The sequence below is a fragment of the Lactuca serriola genome, chromosome 5 (assembly GCF_051521515.1).
Source record: "Lactuca serriola cultivar US96UC23 chromosome 5, Lser_US96UC23_V15, whole genome shotgun sequence".
Classification (NCBI taxonomy): Eukaryota; Viridiplantae; Streptophyta; class Magnoliopsida; order Asterales; family Asteraceae; genus Lactuca; species Lactuca serriola.
Window position 1 is genome coordinate 318,092,003 of NC_136412.1, and position 20,707 is coordinate 318,112,709.

A 20,707-nucleotide genomic window follows, 5' to 3' on the forward strand; every position below is an offset into this window, starting at 1 on the left:
AGTGGTACATAATTCTTCTCCGATCCTGTTGGTGTTGTACTCAGACTATTTCCAAAATACATTCCATGAATGCACAAAATACTTTTAGTGTTCACATAAGATAGAATGAATAATGATGGTAAAATAATAATTCAAAAGTCATCAAAGTGGTACATGGTCATGTACTCTTGTGTAAAATAAAAATGGGTTCCCGGACGCCCATTGCGACTCCCAACGTTGCAATGATTGGGAAGAAGGATCTCCCTTTGGGAGATATGTGAAGACACTGAAGTATATCACATAACCTCTACTGGCCAACTCCTAATTAAAACCCTCATGACTTAAACACCGAACATCCCATATGGAGAAGCTAATGTCGTACCCGATAGGCTACCAAAATGATGTTCAGGTTGGTTCTAGTCCATTATTGGTCATTTGCTTTGGAAATGATAAAAAAAAAATAACAGTTTAATTGGTTTTTATGGTTGTTGATTTGTAATGGTGTTGACATCTGAGTCCAAGATGAGGAAGACTTGATGGATTTATTGGTGATTACTTTTTTCTTAAAGGTATGACGATTTGATAAGATTAAAAGAGATCGAATTGGCTCATAAATCCAAGATTTGATGAGGGTGTATCAAGATGAAAATTCATGGCTTTTTCATTTCTTGATTAACCAAAAGCATAGACAAATGTTAGTTCATTGTGTCACATACCTATCTCGGGTTAAGGCATAAATTTATTCTTATTTTTTCTTCCAAATTTGATGGGCTCTCTCAAAATTGGTCAACACAAGTAGATATTTCTTTTTAGATGACATAACACATGCAATTTGGGACTAGAATTTTTGGAGGTAATTAACAAAAAGTTAAATTTAAAATATATTAAACATAATTAAAGATGGTTATTCTAAATGTTAAAGTCTGAAACTTGAAGTTGACTTTTTAAAGCTTGAATAGAAGTATGTAATGTTTACGTAACCTCAATGACCCTTGTTGGACCTAAGTTGAAAGAATGTTTAATATATTAGGTCAAACAGAAAGTAAGGGGATGTCAATTGTTACTAAAAACCAACATAGGATATTTTGTAAAGAAATGAAGTTGAGGGACTCATTTTGCCAAATAATAAAAGTTTAAGTCTTAAGTGCTTGCTTGGACTCTTCACGTACATTTGAACGTCTTTGAGTGAGAGAACTGAATAAGGAAATTTGGTTTTTATGACAATTTGGTGAATCGAATCAAGTTGATGCATCAAATCCATGTGTTAAAGCTATTGAGAAGTCATCTTCTTTATTCTAATGTTTTGTAGATGAGTTTGAGTTTCCATTGATGGTAATCACTTCTTAGATTTACTAATATTGAATTGATGATGGGATTCTATGACTTAATGAGTTTAGCAATAGATTTTAGTGTTCTATTACTAATTTGTTCAAGTTATTTCATCCACCTAGTCATATTTAGGATTAATGAAGCTTAAACATGTCACTGATTCACTTAAATCCAAATTTGACCCTTATGATGTGAATAAATTGTAGATTCTTAGGTTCTATATTCATAACATTGTAAAAAAGTCCATCAATTTCATCAAATGTGAAGCTATTGGGATTAAATGACCCTTTTGATCTCTAACAATAGTAAATCACTGATTGATTTTAGCTAAATCCACATCTAACTATGGACTTAAGACCCCCTTATGATTTAGAGTTGGACTTTAGTGATGTAAGTTCAATAATCATTACATAGATGGAGGGCGTATTGTACAATATTTTCGTTATAACTATTCATGGTGATTGTACGTTTTTTTTTTTTTGACAATCTTTACTTCATGCTTTATTTCTATGTTGTAACGTTTGTCTAGTCTTTCAAGAAAAAATGGAAACTGTCGATAATGTTACTATTAATGATGTGGAAGATAAATGGCATTTAAACCTCTCATTTAGTTACTTTCTTAATTTCATGGATTCGACAATTTCTTGATCATTTACTTCAAATAATTATACATTAGCCAGAGTCGATGGAATTCATTTGCTTCGGTTAAAGTTAAACATTCAACCTTTTTGTAACATGTTATTTTGAAACCTAAAATTTGAATAAAGTGTTTATACATACACACATAATGAGAAACATCATATTTTATTGCATGTACAACATGACCCCATATGCAAAATCCTATTTATCCATCATATTACAATTCATCTTTGCCATTATAGAAATTACGAAAAACACAAGAAAAATCCTTTTTCCGAAGACCATCATCACAAAGTTTTGTAAATCTGTACAAAAATATAACAATGATTCAACAAGTTTTCTAGGGTTATTTTTAAATTATAAGAAAAAGGGTATTCTCGTCTTTTGCACAAACAAAAATCACGTCCCACCTTTTAACTCCTGTCCAATTCATGTCAAATACAGTATAATTTGGTTTTGTCATCGACAAATGGGACCCACAATTCAATGTTTATATGTGGGAGTTGTTCGACATGATAGCATGGTGTAGATTTGAAATCAATTAAAAAAGATTTTATTATTTGGCATGTTGGGGATATTTTATTATACTTTATACATTGAATTATATAATATTAATTTTACTATATTTGGTACCAATATATTAATAAATTATTTTGCTATGCTTATAACTTACATGTGTTTTGCTTCAGAAGTCAATGGGCAGTTTAGACCAATTTCTTTAGCTGATGCTGAAGCAAGGTTCAAATCTTTTGCCTACATTTAATAAAAAGGTTATTTATATATAATCCATAATTTAAAAAAAAAAAAAAACACACACACACACACACTAAATTTTAGCTGGATAATAAAGGAAAAGCAGGTATTTCCAAATTGTTATTCCATAATGATCCAAAAATCTCTGCTGTTGGGTAAATGATTTTGTAAAATACTTGGGAAAAAAAGTATAAGGGCAAATTTGTAAAAAGTTAAAGGTTTAGTGTCTCTGTGTGGGGGGGGGGGGGGTGGGGGGGGGGGGGGGGTCATTTATCTGAGTTTCTGCATTAAGTAAAAAAGAAACACTAATTCATGTCCCATTTAAGTAAGTAAAAAAGAAACAAAACCTAGACTAATCTTGTACAAATGACCAAAATGCCCTTATAAGGGTAAATCTACAATCGTATCTTTAACTTGAGACAAGACCCTATAATCATTGTCTTAAATGATTGTACTCTAGTAATCCAAAGTCTTTTTCAGATAAGACTCAACCACACATCAATTATATGCCTTAAACAAAAAACACAGGATTGGAATGGAATTGAATTCCGATTCCGATTCCGATTCCGATTCCAATTCCAATTCTAACAAAAACCAGGTCAGATCACATACCATCAGTGCAGATGCAAATCCACCATCATAATTTCTTGATGAGGGCACTCCATCCATCACACCAGGTACTGGATTATACGTATCACTGACACAAAAACAGCCAAAATATAATGGCATTTACGTAATTTCACCCTAATTTAAAGCAGTAATTAGTAAATACTACCTACTCCAACAACGAGCACTTGAAGAGTTGAATATTTTTGTTAAAGTAGCAGCTTTAATTCCTAAAGATTGGCCAAGAACAAAGGCTTCAGAAACACCAAGCATACTCACAGCCATTGCCAAATTGTTGCAAATCTTAGCTGCCTGAATAAAGTAAATATTATTATGAAATGATTATCTGAATATTAATTATTATTATAAAGTTGAATAATGTGTGTAAACTTACAGAACCAGTCCCTGAACTACCACAGTATATTGTATTTTTTCCCATAGATGAAAATAATGGCTCTGCAGCCTTATAAGCTTCCTCTAGGCCACCAATCTAACATGCCACAATAAATAATACATTTGGATTTATAAGATTCAAATATTTAAAATAAGATTTTATTTTGGAAAAATATATATTATACCATGAATGTAAGTGTTCCAGTTTCTGCTGCAGAAACACCTCCAGAGACAGGAGCATCCAGCATCACAGGGGTATTCCAGGAATCTAGAAATTATACAAACTTCATTACTTTTAATTAAAGATTCATTACATAGGAATTAATAGTATTTAGGTTTCTTTTATATACCTTTATGTTCAATTAATGCAGAATTAGATACAGCTGAAGATAGCTTTCTGGTTGTTTGAGGATCAATTGTAGATGAATCTATGAACAACCATGGCCTCACTGGATTCCCACCATTAAGTAAACCATTTGACCCTGTGTACACTTCTAATACCTAAAAATGAGTTTTCAAATAAAAGTATCAAATCCATATTTTTGAAGATGAATTCATTCCAACAATTTTACTGTTTTCTTGACTTCCTCTATTAAGTTATTCTCTATGCATCAAGTTAAAAAGAAACACTCATAGAAAGTTTAGTGTTTAACAGATTAAGTTGTGTGCAAAATTAAGTTCATTTAGTAAAAAAGAACAGCACTTAACTTACATGGGTAGGTGAGGGCAACATGGTAATTACAACATCACTAATTTCTGCAACCTCCATTGGTGATCCTTTTACAGAGATTCCTTTGTCTGAAAACATCTTTATGACACTAAGATTTCTGATAGGAAACAATGATGGATGAAATCATGCTCGATTTTTCCATAAACAGAAAGATCATAAAGGTTTATGCTGCATTAGTTATTAGGCACATACTTCTTGTATATGATTATTATTCATATAGAAAATAAAATAAAGTAACAAATCAATTAAAAAGGAACAAGAGAATTACATGTCATGAACTGCTACATTGTATCCTGCCTTAATCAAATTATTTGCCATTCTTGATCCCATGTTTCCTAGGCCTATAAATCCAACCCTCTGTAATACATCATAAAAGTCATATCAAGTCAAAATAAAACATAATTAAATTAGGACTGAAATAAGTTATTAATTGCAATAATCGGCTTTGCATTGCAATAATTGAGATAAAATTACATAACTATATCAACTTTAATTACTTTGATATAACTAATCATAATGTTGTATTAATCATTTTGAAGATGCATATCTAAACATTTCCCTAGCCTCAAATGACATACAAAAGGAATCATTCTTATATTCCTTGAATCAGGATAAGGGTAATTGGAAGAAAGTATCCTACCATAGCTAAGAAAACGACAGAAGGTACTCTGAATTTTCAGACTCAACCCTGTAACTTTTCATGTTCGAAGCTTATATGGATTTTTGTACAAGTTTTGGGCAACATTTTCCTGTGGAGTACTTTCAACTCTAACGCAATTACAGTTTCAATAATTCAACCGTGTAAAACCAACATCAAGGTTTTCACCCAAATAAAGAGCCTGAAATGATAATAATCCAAATGCAATTGAAGAGATATCAACTCTTCACGTGATGATCGATAGAAGGCCTTACGATTTTGGACCTAAGTTCAGAATCCTCAGAAGCAACAGGCGCATAATCACATGAAAAATTAAAGCATACAGATGTATAATAACAGTAATTAGAATCTTACTTCCAAGTGAGATGGGACGCTGGATGAAGAGATTGTTCTAGCTGAACATGGTAATGGAAAGCGAGGGGAAGTGAAGTTGAATTTAGATTCAGCAAGTTTTAGAAGCGATCTAATCGTCATTGCAACCGGCGAACGAAAGCTCAATTTGGGTCTCCAATGGTGACACTAGTACACTACCAGACAACTATCAGTGAGTTTGGTAGGAACGAAGGCAGCCTTTTTCTAAGATATTGGTTTTCTTGTAGGATTGGAATAAGAGAAGGCATAAATTGACCAATTATAATGCAATTAAATCCATTTAATGTGGTTAATTTATATTTATGGAATCTTTTTCCTTTAATAAAATAAACTTTATAAAATTATCTATTCTATTTATATGAATAGGTTACAATACATGGATAAAATATTTATAAAACATTTAAATTGCTAATAAGATTTAAGATTTTTTTATAATTTTGTATATTGATTATTTAAAATTAATATATATTTTTATTTGAATATCTGATATATACAAAGACATTTAATAGAATTATATTTATTAAAGAGAATATTAATTTGAATACAATCAATAATGAAAATGACATTGATATACAAAAAATTAAATATAATAGATATGTAATAAAAATAAATAAACACAAAACAATAAAATAAAAATTAAAAAGTACAACTTGTTTATAAGTTTTTAAAAACTTTCTTATACATAATATTTGAAGTTTTGTTTGTAAGTTTATTATCTTTATTTAAAATTAATAATTTTAATCATTTTTTATTTTGAACTCTAAATAAATCAACATACAATTATTCATGTGAAAAAAAAAAAGGATCTTTGATATATACCAACATTCATGTGAAAAAAAAAGGATCTTTGATATATACCAACATTCGTTTTGAACAAAAGTAACAAAAATGGTTCATGTATGGAAGATTTAAAAAAATGGCTAATTAAGGAAAAAAAATAACCGAAATAAATCAATTCATGTGGGGACATTGCTATTAAGAATAAAACCAATAAAATATATATTAACAGTTTTGATCATTGTTTAATAAAATTAACAGAAATGGTCCATTTGTAAAGAAACGCATAGATAGTTTGTGTTTAAAACGATTAACAAAAATAGCCTCAGTTTAGAAAAATGATTAATGGTCTTGATTTGAACAAAATTAACAGATAAGGTCCTTGTTTATTGTTTTTAAACAGAACGAAATCCTTTTATGCAGGTACCTTTTAAAAAAATATATCCCTTTTATTACAAAAAATTTGTTAGGTCAATTCCACATATAGCAACGTACTTTGCTTTTTGTTAAATATGATAAATTAAATTGCAACAAATAAAAAACAAATTAATTCAAGTTACATGAAGAAATTACATTCGTATTTCATGGATATACCACCAAAACATTTTTTTAGGTAATAAAGAAAAGCTTTTATTTTGAAATATTTTGTGTTTTCTATCAAAAATATATTTGATAGCCAACATGTTTGGTTGGTAGTATTGTACCAATTGAACAATCTTGGTATGTGTAACATCCCAGATACATTGATAAAACTTTTAATTTTAAAATCATGAGTTCCAACGTCGAATTGTTCCAAAACATTCACAAAGTACAATATCAAAATCATCAGAATAATAATATCCAAAAAGTGCGGAAATGATGAGGGGAGAATGTTGTGCCATCACGTCGGGCCCTTAGTACCGGAAGTACCTAAAACCATAAATATAAATTATAAGCACAAAGCTTAGTGAGTTCCTCCAAAGTACCACACACCAAACATTCATTTGGGCCTTGTTCTGGGTATATTTCAACCCAATAAACAAATATGGGCCCACCCCTAGGGTATATATCAACCTGAACTTGCCATAGTGGGCCCCGTCCTAGGGTGTATCTCAACCCGAACATGGCATAGTGGGCCCCATCTTGGGTATATCTCAACCCGATATACAATAGTGGGCCCTGCCCTTGGGTGTATTTCAACCCGATCACACAAACACATATATCACATAACATCTTGCATACTTCATAACCGAAATAACGGGTCGGTATTGCTGCCTTTGACCCATGGATACAGTGAGAAGACTCACCTTTCAAACAGCTGAAAAAGCTGAAACAACGCATTGCTTCGAAAATCACTCTAGCGGTCACCTTTACAGATAATAGTAACCAAAGATCATACTACCGCTCAAAATACCCAAAATACCACCAGTGAAACTTGGTCAAATGTCAAAAAGTCAACCTAGCTCAGAACGCATGACGTTCTTTAGGGAACGAATAACGTTCTCCGGCTGATCCATTTTTCTTCCATTAAGAGCTTAATCCTTAAGCTCTTTTGCTCAAATTCCATATCTAGCCCTAAACTAATGTTCTTAACCATAAAGTTTCCAACTTTATGGTCTTGCATGGCTAACAAGTGCTTAATACCAAAAACCCTCACTTCTTAACGCAAAAAAGACATCCTAGTTCAAGCATGGAAGGACACCAACGACCAAGACTACATTTTTATGACTTATCACACCTCAAAACATAAGGACAACTCAAATATCCTGGAGTATTCCATACTCACAAGGATCAAGATTTAGGACAAAAAGGAGTAACTTTTAAGCTAAAATAAGATCTAAAGGAAAACTCATAAATGTTGGAGCTTTATACCTCCGAAAGATGTACGAGGGAGAGTAGATGTTGGATCCAATGCCTTGAGTGAAACACCACAACTTCAAGATCCTTTTTTTTTACCACCATGAACACCAAAATGAGTCCAAAATGACACTCTAAGCTTCAAAACACACTCACACACTTTAGGGTTTCGAAATAGAGGGGAGGGTAGAGATAAGGAAAGGTTATAATGATGTTTAAATAGGGTTTAAACCCTAAAATTAGGGTTTTGAGTCAAGGCCGAGAACGCATAGCGTCCACATACAAACACATACACACACAATTTGATTATATATATATATATATATATATATATATATATATATATATATCGTTGATATGAGATGAGTATCGTTAGCGAATTCCCAATTTGATTATTAATTGCAATCAAGTAACAAAATCGTTAAAACCATCCCAAGATGAAGGTGTTTTTTTTAAAGAGAGCCATATTGAAGATGCGTAATGAAGGCTTATCTTAGAATTTATGGATAGATCCCCCTCATGGAGGGGGAATCTATTTATAGGGCTAGATCAAGGGAAAGTTAGGTGAGACCTTGGAGGGGGAATCTATTTATATAGGGCTAGATCAAGGGAAAGTTAGGTGAGACCTTGGGCCTGCCAAATTAACATTTTTTATCACATAGGAAATCCATCAGCATTTTGGACATATTTTTTTTTTCCATGGATAAGTTTTAGAAAGATTATTTTCTTCTCGCGTTCAAAGTCATACAAAAACTAAACATTATGAGTGTCTAATAATGGTCAAACTCAATCTCGTATGCTACTTATAAATTATCTTATACTCGATTTCCTTTACTTTATATAACTCATCTCATACTTAATCTCATACACTCTACATGTATCATCTTTACTACACTCTGTTATATGTCATTTCTAATCTGTCGCTGAAAGTTTTCATCACAAAAGAAAATGGCATTGTTGTTCTAATCATTTATTTTGACATTTTTATCTATCTTTAATACATATACTTACATAAAATCCATATTTATTTATATAATCAAAGATTTCACTAATAACGTTGATATTATACTCATTTCTTAATTTATCCTCGAAGGAGTATATTCATATTTCATTATTGTTCCTGAAGGAAGCATACTCATATCTCATCATCTATCCCAAAGGAAAGATACTCATATCTCATCATCAATCCCAAAGGAAAGATACTCATCTATCATCATCAATCCCGAAGGAAGTATGCTCATCACATGCTTTGCTACATGTTTATATGTATATCTCATACATATATGCCAATCATATATATATATATATATATATATATACATGCTCAAATACATGATATCTATGTATATTAATGCTCTATTATTAACTCATCATTTGATGGCATTCACTTAGTGCCTCAAATTCATATATATATAATTTAAACATATAATAATCATAAGGAAAAGTGATAGAAATAGTTCACCGTAACTAGGCTTTATGAGGATGATACTCCAATAATTTCTCCTCTTTGCCAAAGGCCCTTCCTTGATTTCCTATTTGATCAAATTCCAAAATCATCAATTCTTAAACCATTGACACAGTTTAACCTATAATCATACTCATTAACTCTATCAATATACCCAAACCAACATCTTTATAGCTTTTAATTCCATGTAAATCAAGCATTCAACATTCATAGAAGGTTTACACATTTAATTCAACTATCATACATATCATATTTACCTTCACTTGTCTTAACTCATTAAGACCCGTTTTCTTATTAACACAAATTTCACATAAATCATCATGTATACAATCTATCATTCCTATAATACTCATAATCACTAGAACCAATCATAATTAAACTATCTAACATCAATTCCAACTCAATACCATTAATTAAGCTCATACACTTAATATAGGGTGTAACATCCCAAAAATTTGGACCAATTAAATCTTTCCAAAACAATCCATTTACCAATCAAAGTGTACACAAAGACATCGTTTAAAAAAAAAACATTATTTAAAATCAGTGTATCCCAAGACCTATGCCATAAACTCGAGATGTGTACGGTTATGCCTTTGCCTTTCCACGATTCTTTAAAGTACCTGAAACCATAAACCAAAACTGTAAGCACAAAGCTTAGTGAGTTTCCCCCAAAGTACCAACACATAAACAAATAACATATACAAAACAACAACATGCTCAAATACTTATGCTTGGTCCAATCAGCCTTGGTCTGGAATACCAGGTATGTCTACGATGGGCCCAGTCATCCCTGGGATAGAATACCCTCGTACCATAAGTGGTTTGGTCCAATCAACCATTGGGTTGGAATACCAAAACGTCAGGTCCAATCAACCATCGGGTTGGAGTACCCAAGGGCTATTGACTGATGCACAATGCAGTCTCGTCTCACCATATATCACATAATCATATCGGGTCCAATCAACCATCAGGTTAGAATACCCCAGGCCCAATTAACCATCAGGTTGGAATGCCAATATACAACGGGTCCAGTCATCCTCAGGATGGAATAACCTTGGTCTGTTGGCTCACACACACAGTAGTAAAACCTCAACCATCAATCAACATATAACCATTCAATAGACAATCGAGCATATCTACAGATCACTAAGCATAGTAGCATCCTATATACCAGGATACTGATCTAACAGACCACTATATTATAATAGCATGCATAACAGGATATCGAATCCAAAGGGTCGACCTTGGTGCCTTCGACCCGTAAGTACAGTGAGAAAAACTCATCTCGCACTGCTGAATCATACAGACGATCCCTGGCTGCTGGCTGACAGATCCCCGAACTTTCAATATCAAGACAGCACCCCATCAACGGCTGATCCCAAGAATAATCTCTGACCATAGATCTGCTAAAATCCACGTGCTATCAAATACTACAATGACAACCCATTAACATCTAGCCTCTGACTCACACTATGAGTCCAAATTAGTGTAAAAGACCTTTTCACCCTTCCTCAAGCTTGGCGTAAAGCCAAGGCCCAAACTAGATGACTAAAGGCCCAAAATCCAAAATAAACATCTAAGGCCCAATTTTCCAAATTGGGCCCGAACCCTTACATAGGCCTTACCCTAAATCCCATTAAATTTTCCCTAATCCAGACACTTGATTACAGATGGCCCAACAAAAGCCCCAAGTAATCCAAGCCTAATTAGGCAGAGTACGCGGGGTGTACTGGCACGTACGCGTAGCGTACTCGCTTAAAGGCTTGTACATTAAGCGTACCTACTTGTACGTCCAACGTACTCACTCTTATTCATCCCATACTTGATTTCCACTTAATCCATTAAGACAAGGCTTCCAAAACACAGATCTAACCTCCTTGAGCTGGATTATCACGTAAAGTTGCCAACTCTACGTTCACACATGGCTAAAAGAAGCTCTTAAGCTTAAAAGGGACTTAATGGTTGAGTTAGTTCATGCATGACTCCATAAAACATATAAAGCTTACACCTTTATGCTCAAGGATACCAAAACAAACTCATATTTGGAAGGATGAACCCTTAAACAACCCAACTCATCCATAGACCCAAAAAGGAGACCAAAATCACAATAAACTAGCCATGAAGAGATCAAATCATACACAAGACAAGATGAAAACTTGATACCTTAAAAAGCTTCCCCATAAGGTGGTGATTCTGGATCTAAAGTCTCTCCACCAAGCCAAGCAACTTTAAACTTCTCTTCTTTCCTTCCCAAGGGCAAATTATGCACCAAAATCATTCTAAGAGCTCAAGAACACCACCAAGAGGTTACAAGGTCGATTTAGGGTTTTTAGGGTATGGAGGCTGGCTTAGAAATGAACCAAAGGGACTAACATTAAGCTTATATAGGGTACATCCCTAAAAATTAGGGTTTCAAACCAACCCTCGTACGCCCAACATATGAGGTCTCGCACCCCGATCCCAGCTTCGCACTACGCTATGCGTACTCCTCATTACGCATGGCGTAACTCCTTTCGCATCAATACGCCCCCGCGTACTCGCATGGTACGCCCCGCATACCAGGTTTTTCTCCCAAACCCTAATTCATTCTGAAGGCCATAACTTTCTCGATACAACTCCGATTCTGACCATCCTTATATCCATGAAAAGGTATCGAGAAGCTCAACACTATTATCAACTCATACTTGACCTAAAGTTCCCAAACACAAAATCAAAATTCCATAAAGGCCCGCTTCCAAATTACCCAAAATGCCCCCTTGGCACCAAAACCAATTCCAAATGCCCGCACCATCTACATTTCATCACCCACACCTAAATGGGTAACGATTCGAAACAGGGCGTTACATAGGGTTTCAACACAGCTATGAAAAATCTTGCCAAAAATCCAAATATAATGTATTAGAGATGGTGATTCTTACATTGATTCACCAAATTGAAGCTTAAATCAAGTTACCCCTTCAAAAAATCAACCCATAGGGCTTAAGTATGTGTTTTTTGCACTTGGGGGTGTGTTTGGGTGTTTAGGTTCGGAATAGAACGTTCACATATCTTATATTTTTTTTAATGTTCTGATCATGCTCACATCGTGAGCCTATCTTGCTCAGGTCGTGAGATGTGGCAATCAGCAAAGTACGTAGATGATATCATTCCAACATTAGGCATTTTTATCCCATCTTCAAACATTCATATCTCCTTCGTTTCTTATCCGTTTTTGATGATCTTTATATCCACGCCAAGGTGGAAACATGATCCACATGTTTGTTAAGTCATGTCTCACTGACTTAATTTAGATCCTAATATATTAGGTCAAGAAGTTAGCCTAAGAAGCATAAAAATATCAATTTTACCCTTTTGGCCAAAAATGCATTTCTCATGCATTATTTCTGTAGAACTCAATCCATCTAACCTTTTATATTGTTTTAAATTTGTCTTGGCCATTATCATGAAGTTATGACTTCATATTCTCATCCTTTTCTTATAAATGACCAATTTTCCCTTTTTTTGTCAATATTGTCTAAAAGTTACATCTTTCTAAATTTTGGGTTGTTACAAAGTAGAAGCGAGGCAGATGTGTGTGAGTTTGTTCTTCACCTAAGTTGAAGCATGGGTACCAAATTTCTTTAAAAGGGGATGAGAACGGTGGTGACGAAGGAGACCGGGTATAAAGAGAGAGGAGACACCATGAAGAAGAAAGGGGGAAAGGAGAAGTGAAGGTTATAGATAGACCAATTTATGAGTGGGGAATTTGGATTATTGTTTTTTTAAATGATTAAAAATATCATAAAATTAAAAAAGAAATGCATAAGGGCATAACAGTCTTTCTACGTCAATCAGAGACCAACGACGCAACAAAATCAAACTATAGGGATGATCTGAGTTTTTAAAAAAAAAATAAGTTTTGGACCAAACACACAAATTACCCTAAACAATAGGGACCATGCGTGTAATTTACTCTAAAATAAATTAAAAAGCCAAAACTAGTAACTTGATTATTATTTGAGTTCAGTTTTATAAAAAAAATTGTATCGTAGAAGTTGTCTTTTTGACAAAGTAATTTTATATATTATTATTATGTTTCTTAATATAATATAAGAACACAAAGTGTAAAATAAGAACACAAAATATAGTATAGAGATGAAAAAATAAAGAAACATATTGAAACTTTAATGAAAGTGAGAGGGGAAGAACTACAAATTCATACTAGACCTAGTTTTGATTGACACGTTTGTATTGTTCATTTCGAATCTCTTTCGTTACCCTTTCGAGAAAGCTTTACGAATATTTTCGTCCAAATAACACAACCTTTTCTTCTAACCACACACGTAATTTCCATAAAAAGAACTAAAGCCACGTGGCCAGGCACCCATCCATGTACTACCATCACTCTCACACCCTCGGCCACTCACTGTAACCACCATAACCACCATAACCGCCACCTATTCCATTTCTCCTCCTCTCGTTTTCTTCGCTATTACAAATTAAACACCACCATTCCCCTCCACCATCCCCGGTGGAGACGCTCTGCACTGCATTTTCCATTTTTATTTCATTTCCCTTAAAACATTATGACCAACCATAACAACAACCACAACCCTAGCAACAATAAAATCATCCACCACCGCCTCCTCCCCTCACCCACCACAACCACCACCACCACCACCCGTTCTAACTCCACCATCCAAGCCTGCGCCGCCTGCCGTTACCAACGCCGGAAATGTGCCCCTGACTGCATTCTCGCTCCTTACTTCCCCCACGATCGGCAACGTCAGTTCCAAAACGCTCATAAACTCTTCGGTGTAAGCAACATCACGAAGATTATTCGTCACCTGGATCAACCACAGAAAGACGAAGCCATGCGCACAATTATCTACCAATCCGACGTTCGTGCTCAAGACCCTGTGGGTGGATGCTACCGAATCATCCGGGAACTCCATCGTCAAATCGAAATCTCACGAACCGAGCTTGAAATCGTTCTTCAACAGCTCGCATATTTCCGGACACTTGCTGTGCAGAATCAGACACAAACCCAACCACAATTTAGTCATGATCAGATCCTTCTCGATGAGGTCGATTGCGATATTCATCTCGTTAACAATCCAGACGTCGACGCACATTTGTGCGATGATTCTCATTCTTCCGTCGATCGTCTTCATCGTCGAAATAGTTTAGATCTTGACCTAGATAACATACCTTTACAACAACATGAACAAAAAGATCACGATCAATATGTTTCAGGGAAACAGGATACTACTGGTTGGGGAGATGATAATGTGGTGGTGCCGGTCCAATCATGGGCCGCCGTACATGATTCGCCGCCGTCGTCTGGCAATTGCTTTGATGTCAAGCCTCAACCGTTTCAGACCTTACATGCTTCAGTATGTGATGATTTCAAATCGCTTCTGCTCAATGATATACCACATGAAGAAAAATTCCAATTCAAAGAGACAAACGAACCAAGGTTTGAATGAATTCCTTTCGATTCTTAATTTATATTAATAAATTAATTTCTCTTATCAAAAAGATTCTACCTTTTATTCACCATTTTAAGTTGCAACAACTCTGACATCTTTGTAACATGCCTTCCTCATTTCTAACCATTAATACAAGACAAATTAACTATCATTTGTTAAACTATTTATATAAATTAAACCGTTTTGATGCAATATATTTATTATTTTGTCTTTCATTTTTATCAGATTTACTCAAAAGGACATAAATTAATGGGTAATTGTTGCATAGATTGGTAAAAATGATGAAGATATTACAGTTTTTGTATTTGTATTTCCCTCATTAAAAGTAGATATGGTGCTCTCTTCCTAGCTTGTAGAATTTGTTACATTTGTTTTTGTTTCTTTTTTGTTTCAGTGATGAGAGTTTATTCAATGAAGAAAATCACAAAGCTTTAGTTAAAGAAGAGAATGTTTCCTATCAATACCACAATGAAGATCATGAGGTTACACTCAAAGATTGTAAAGCTACTCATATTGAGGGAGAATAAATTTAGATAAAAGTATGACCATTTCACAACCAATTCTTTAATTCTTGTACCCATGCGATGCAACAACGATGATTACGAAGGATGAATAGTTTTTTCAACGGTTAACTTCTCTTTGGTGGTTGCCGGTCTTTTAAATAATTTCTTTTCGGAAGCATATTATGTTAAAATATGCAATGTATCGACAAATACCACTTACCATTAATCGACATGTATAAATTATTATAACAGGTGAACATGAAGTGTTTCTTTTTGGCAATTAATTCGTTTTGAGAAAAATCATAAGTATTGTTATGATTGTTATGTAAAGGAAATGTTATAAATTTGCTATTATGGGTAAAAATGAAAGTGTGTAGCTATATAGGGTAAAAAAAAATGGAAGATGGTTGTTACTAAAAAAATAAGAATTTCATATTAGTTTGTTGGACAATTTTGATGGTCAATTTTGTGTGTATTGGAATTCCATTTAAGTTAGTATGATACTAATAGTCATGATATGCGGAGGCAATGATTAATTTCCATTTTGATTGTTTTTTCTTTGGGTAATTAGTTTTTCTTTCAAAGAATGAAATAAGATTTGTTTACTTTTGTAACACCCAAAATTTCAAACCAATTTAAACTTTTAAAAACATGTCAAGTTCATCAAAACAATACAACTTTGTTTTCAAAATATTAATTATCAGAGTTTTCCCAGAAACATAAACATAATAGGAGGAGCTGTACGATCACGCCTTCGCCTTGCCGCGATCCCCTGATGTACCTGAAACAATAAACTGAAACTATAAGCCCGAAAAGCTTAGTGAGTTACCCCCAAAATACTGATACACATACAGTCCACATAACCATATCGACAATAACATATCATAACAATCTGAAACAGCATGTAATGTTCCACAGATTTACAAGCTGGACTACCCCTGGGCCCTCAGTATGAGTCTGGAATGCCTACCGGGCCCTCAGCTCGTATCTGGAATGCCATCGAGTCTGGAATGCCTACCGGGCCCTCAGCTCGTATCTGGAATGCTCCCGAGTCCTCACTATGAGTCTGGAATGCCTATCGGGCCCTCAGCTCATATCTGGAATACTCTAGGGTTTGTTGGCTACCGCATGGAGCAGTACAACCTCAACCCAACCCACATAACATATAACATAACTACTGAGCATGCAATAATCATATATCATCACAGGTAGTCCTACAGGTCTACCTAACTGGCATAACCACTAGCATGCAACACTAACTCATACTCAACATTTAATACTACTAAGATAACATATCCAATGGGCCGGCCTTGGTGCCTTAGACCCCTTAGTATAGTGAGGATAACTCACCTCGCAACTGTCGTATGAACTAGAAAGCTCAACTCTCAGATCACCAACACGAACTTCACCACCTATAGTTACCATAAAACCCCTTTTTCATAAATCTCCAAATTACCAGAATACCCTCAGAAGTCAATTGGTCAACTCTAAGTCTAAGTCAAAGTCAACAGTGCATGTTGACTCGACTCGTCGAGTGTAGCTTACCGACTCATCGGGTCCTCTCTGAACTCGAGAAGTCATGAAATCCTTGATTGGCTTGTCGAGTTCCCTTTTAACTCGCCGAGTTCATACGTGTCCAGGGATTGGGAGAAACCTAGCCGACTCGCCGAGTCTTCGAACGACTCGCCAAGTTCAAGGCAATCTTTAACGGGCTCGTCGAGTTGTTCATCCAACTCATCAACTACATATCCATCTTCATGTGGCTCGCCAAGTCGACCTTGCGACTCGCCGAGTCCCTTCAGTCCATCATCCATACAGACGCTTTTTAAGCCATGCAGCGGCTCCATATTGCAGATCCAAGCTTCTAGGGCATGTTTATCACATAAAGTTGCAAACTTTACGTGCATGGAAGGCCCTAAGGGCTCTAAATGACCAATCTAAGTCTCTAATGGAGCTTTACACCTTAGGAGAGTCTCATCCTTGCAAGAGCTGGAAACTTTATGTACTTAGGACCCAAAAGAGGTTCAGATCTGAAGTTTCAGCTTCAGATCTAGCTCCCGTAACAAAATCCCCTAATGAATAACCAAAGAAAGCCCTAGTCTCCACATATGAATGATTCTAGAAGAAAAGAGGTTAAGGTAACAACTTATTACCTCCCAAAACGTGCCCAAGATGGAGTGGATTCTGGATCCACACAAAATCCTTGATGTTAGCCTCTTGATCTACAAGTTTCCTTCATAAGGTTCACTTCTCAAAGCTCCAAACACTCTCCAAGCTCACACTCACGGAAATTAGGGTTTCTGGCTCTCAAGGGGTGATAGAGGACAGTAGGAGGCGCTAATGGTCCAATATATAGGGTGCAAAAACCCTAAAATTTAGGGTATCCACTGCCAGTTCCTACTCGTCAAGTCCTCCATGCCGACTCGACGTGTCACTCATTAAATGACATGCCCTGGCCCGATGCTACTCGACGAGTCACAACGTCAACTCGTCGAGTAGACCTTAAAAAATGAAATCTAAAAGGAATGATAATGATACCTAACGGTTGGGATGTTACAACTTTAATAAATACAAAGTAATATATATATATATATATATATATATATATATGTATATATATATATATATATATATAATATACCCTTAGGGTATATATGTTTAGGTAACCAATGTTTAATATTATGTCCTTTTAACAAGCAAATAACCATCACAAGCTTTTTGACTTTGCCTCTCCGACGTCGTGCGTCTGGTCATCCTCTTTCCTCCATTAAAAATAAATTTTCTCCTTTCAACGCCTTTATGACAATTTCCTAAAAAACCCAATCTTGGGGGGTGTTTTGTAACGTCCCAAAAATAAGACCTAAAAATTTCATTTTTAATTTAATAAAACGATAATTCAAAACATTGTCATATAATCAAGATAGAACAAAGTATGTCACTACATCATATTATATCAAAGTAAATCACAAAATGCGAAATAAGGTGGTATGTGCTTTGCAATCATCCGGGGTTCTTTCCTTTCGAACCAGAAGTACCTGAAACATAAACTAAGAACTGTAAACACAAAGCTTAATGAGTTCCCTAAAATACCCCATACCATAGATAATAAACACATATTGGGCCCCCGCCCGACATCGAGTCCCACCTGTCCTCGGGCCCCGCTCGGTTTATAGATCTGTCAATCACTAGGCCCCGCCTGACATCAGACCCCGCCCGATACACATATAAGTATATAAACACATAATCATATTAACACATGCGATAATCACAAAGATAATAGCATACAATACGGTCAGCGGGCCTCACCCAACATCAAGCCTCGCTCGATATACATACCAGTGCATACACATGCAAGAGTCACACAGATATATAAGATCCTAACATAATTATAATATCCCCCTCTGGAATGTATCACATTATTGTCCGCTTTGGGCTCCTGGCGCGAAAGCTTCCTAGGGGGTCACCCATCCCTGGATTGTTCTCGCTCAACCACGCTTAACTAGAGAGTTCTTATATAATCTGTTGCCCTCACAGCTTTAAAAGGCATTGTGACAGAGAAGCTATCCACACCCTTCTTTAAGGAATGCTTAGTTCTCCTTCCCAATCGATGTGGGATCAGGTGTAGCTAACCTGCCCGCCTTCACCCCCCATTATAGGTTTCGACATCCCCGTCAAACGCATCGACTCGTGTCCTGGCTCTGATATCATTTCTCAATTTGTGAGTGTCATCCTTATGCAGGGGTCATGCTAATCTTCACTATATCATTCTAATTTTATCGGATGAAGGCTGGCAGGTTAGCTGCACCCGATCCCACATCGGCTTGGAAGGAGAACGAAATATTTCCTTATAAGGGGTATGGATACCGTCCCCGACACAACGCGTTTTAAAGCCTTGAGGGTATCAGTTCCCATAAGAACTCTGCAGTTAAGTGTGCCCGGGCGAGAACAACCCAGGGATAAGTGACCGCCTGGGAAGTTTTCGTGTCGGGAACCCAAAATAAACAATATTGTGATATGTGCCAAAAAGAGATGGTACAAATGATATTAGAGCTAGGACACAGGTCGATGTGTTCAACGGGGACGTCCAACCCTATAATGGGGGTGAATGTGGGTTGCACCTAATCCCACATCGACTTGGAAGGAGAACGAAAAATTTCCTTATAAGGGGTGTGGATACCTTCTTTATCACAACGAGTTTTAAAGTCATGAGGGCAACAAATCCCATAAGAACTCTGCAGTTAAGTGTGCTCGGGCGAGAGCAATCCAGGGATGGGTGACCCCCTGGAAAGTTTTTGCGTGGGAATCTAAAACGGACAATATTGTGATACGTGCCACAGGGGGATGTTACAATAATAAACCATGGGCCGACATTGGTGCCTTCGACCCGCTAAACACAGTGAGGAAACTCGCCTCAGACTGCTGAGTCTCACAGATAAATCTCTGGCTGCTGGTCCGACAATCCCCGCACTATCATCATAAAATAACATCCCATTAATATTTGGATCCCGACTCACACTAAGATTCTAAACTAGGGTAAAAGACCATTTACCCTTTACCAAACTTGGTTCAAGACCAAAGCCCAAACCAACTACTTAAAAAGGACCAATTCCAAAAATGGTCACCCAAGGCCCAAATATGGCCCAATCCTCCAAATTGGGCCTAAAACCATCATGGGCCTTCAACCAAAATAATCCAACGTAATGACATCAACCCAAAATAGAAATATGATGGCCCAACAAGGCTATAATCCCCTAATGTTCAAACATGGACCCAAAACTGAGAAGCCCAAATCTGAAGCCCACCCGATGAGTACGTAGGACATACTAAGTTTGTACGCTTAGCGTACACGTTTTGGGGCTAGTATGCATAGCGTACCAGCTTGTACCCCAACGTACTCCCCAATTGGCCACCCTACATCAATAAACACTTAATCCATTCAGCCTCTACTCTATACTCTCAAATCTTGTCTCAAAAGATGATTTATCACATGAAGTTGCAACTTTATGTGCATGCATGACATAATGGGGGTCTAGAGCTCAAAAGAGCTTAACAAAGGGTCTTAACACATGCATGATGTAACATCCCAAAAATCAGGATATGATAATTTTTGTTTTTAGATTAATAAATTGTTAATACAAATTGTTTTCATAAAACCAGAGTAACCAATATTTAGCAAAACATCATTAAACCAGA

The 20,707-nt window shown here is 35.7% G+C and overlaps 2 protein-coding genes and 1 pseudogene across 2 annotated transcripts; 1 reads left to right on the top strand and 2 right to left on the bottom strand.

Moving 5' to 3' along the window:
* Positions 1–2,013: 2,013 nt before the first annotated feature.
* On the bottom strand, positions 2,014–5,694 carry LOC145055039 (6-phosphogluconate dehydrogenase family protein). Its single transcript, XM_079003321.1, has 10 exons — positions 5,442–5,694; positions 4,698–4,786; positions 4,412–4,526; positions 4,050–4,200; positions 3,885–3,967; positions 3,701–3,796; positions 3,476–3,618; positions 3,313–3,397; positions 2,621–2,700; positions 2,014–2,252 (listed from the first exon to the last, which is right to left on the bottom strand). Exons 1-10 carry the CDS (start codon positions 5,559–5,561, stop codon positions 2,165–2,167), a joined length of 1,050 nt encoding a protein of 349 aa, XP_078859447.1. The 5' UTR covers positions 5,562–5,694; the 3' UTR covers positions 2,014–2,164.
* An 8,187-nt stretch (positions 5,695–13,881) lies between these two features.
* On the top strand, positions 13,882–15,799 carry LOC145051889 (LOB domain-containing protein 22-like). Its single transcript, XM_078999726.1, has 2 exons — positions 13,882–14,998; positions 15,406–15,799. The coding sequence occupies exons 1-2, from the start codon at positions 14,106–14,108 to the stop codon at positions 15,536–15,538; spliced, it is 1,026 nt and encodes a 341-aa protein (XP_078855852.1). The 5' UTR covers positions 13,882–14,105; the 3' UTR covers positions 15,539–15,799.
* A 3,408-nt stretch (positions 15,800–19,207) lies between these two features.
* On the bottom strand, positions 19,208–19,317 carry LOC145055825 (U6 spliceosomal RNA; annotated as a pseudogene).
* Positions 19,318–20,707: the final 1,390 nt, after the last annotated feature.

What these genes read in the sequence shown, in the direction of transcription:
- LOC145055039 (XM_079003321.1), bottom strand. Translation starts at nt 5,561, where the DNA reads ATGACGATTAGATCGCTTCTAAAACTTGCTGAATCTAAATTCAACTTC. An exon ending in CTGGAACACTTACATTCATG is followed by an intron (nt 3,797 to 3,884) that starts GTATAATATATA and finishes GTGGCATGTTAG; the next exon opens with ATTGGTGGCCTAGAGGAAGC. An exon ending in GATTTGCATCTGCACTGATG is followed by an intron (nt 2,701 to 3,312) that starts GTATGTGATCTG and finishes TATTAAATGTAG; the next exon opens with GCAAAAGATTTGAACCTTGC.
- LOC145051889 (XM_078999726.1), top strand. Translation starts at nt 14,106, where the DNA reads ATGACCAACCATAACAACAACCACAACCCTAGCAACAATAAAATCATC. An exon ending in AAAGAGACAAACGAACCAAG is followed by an intron (nt 14,999 to 15,405) that starts GTTTGAATGAAT and finishes TTTTTGTTTCAG; the next exon opens with TGATGAGAGTTTATTCAATG.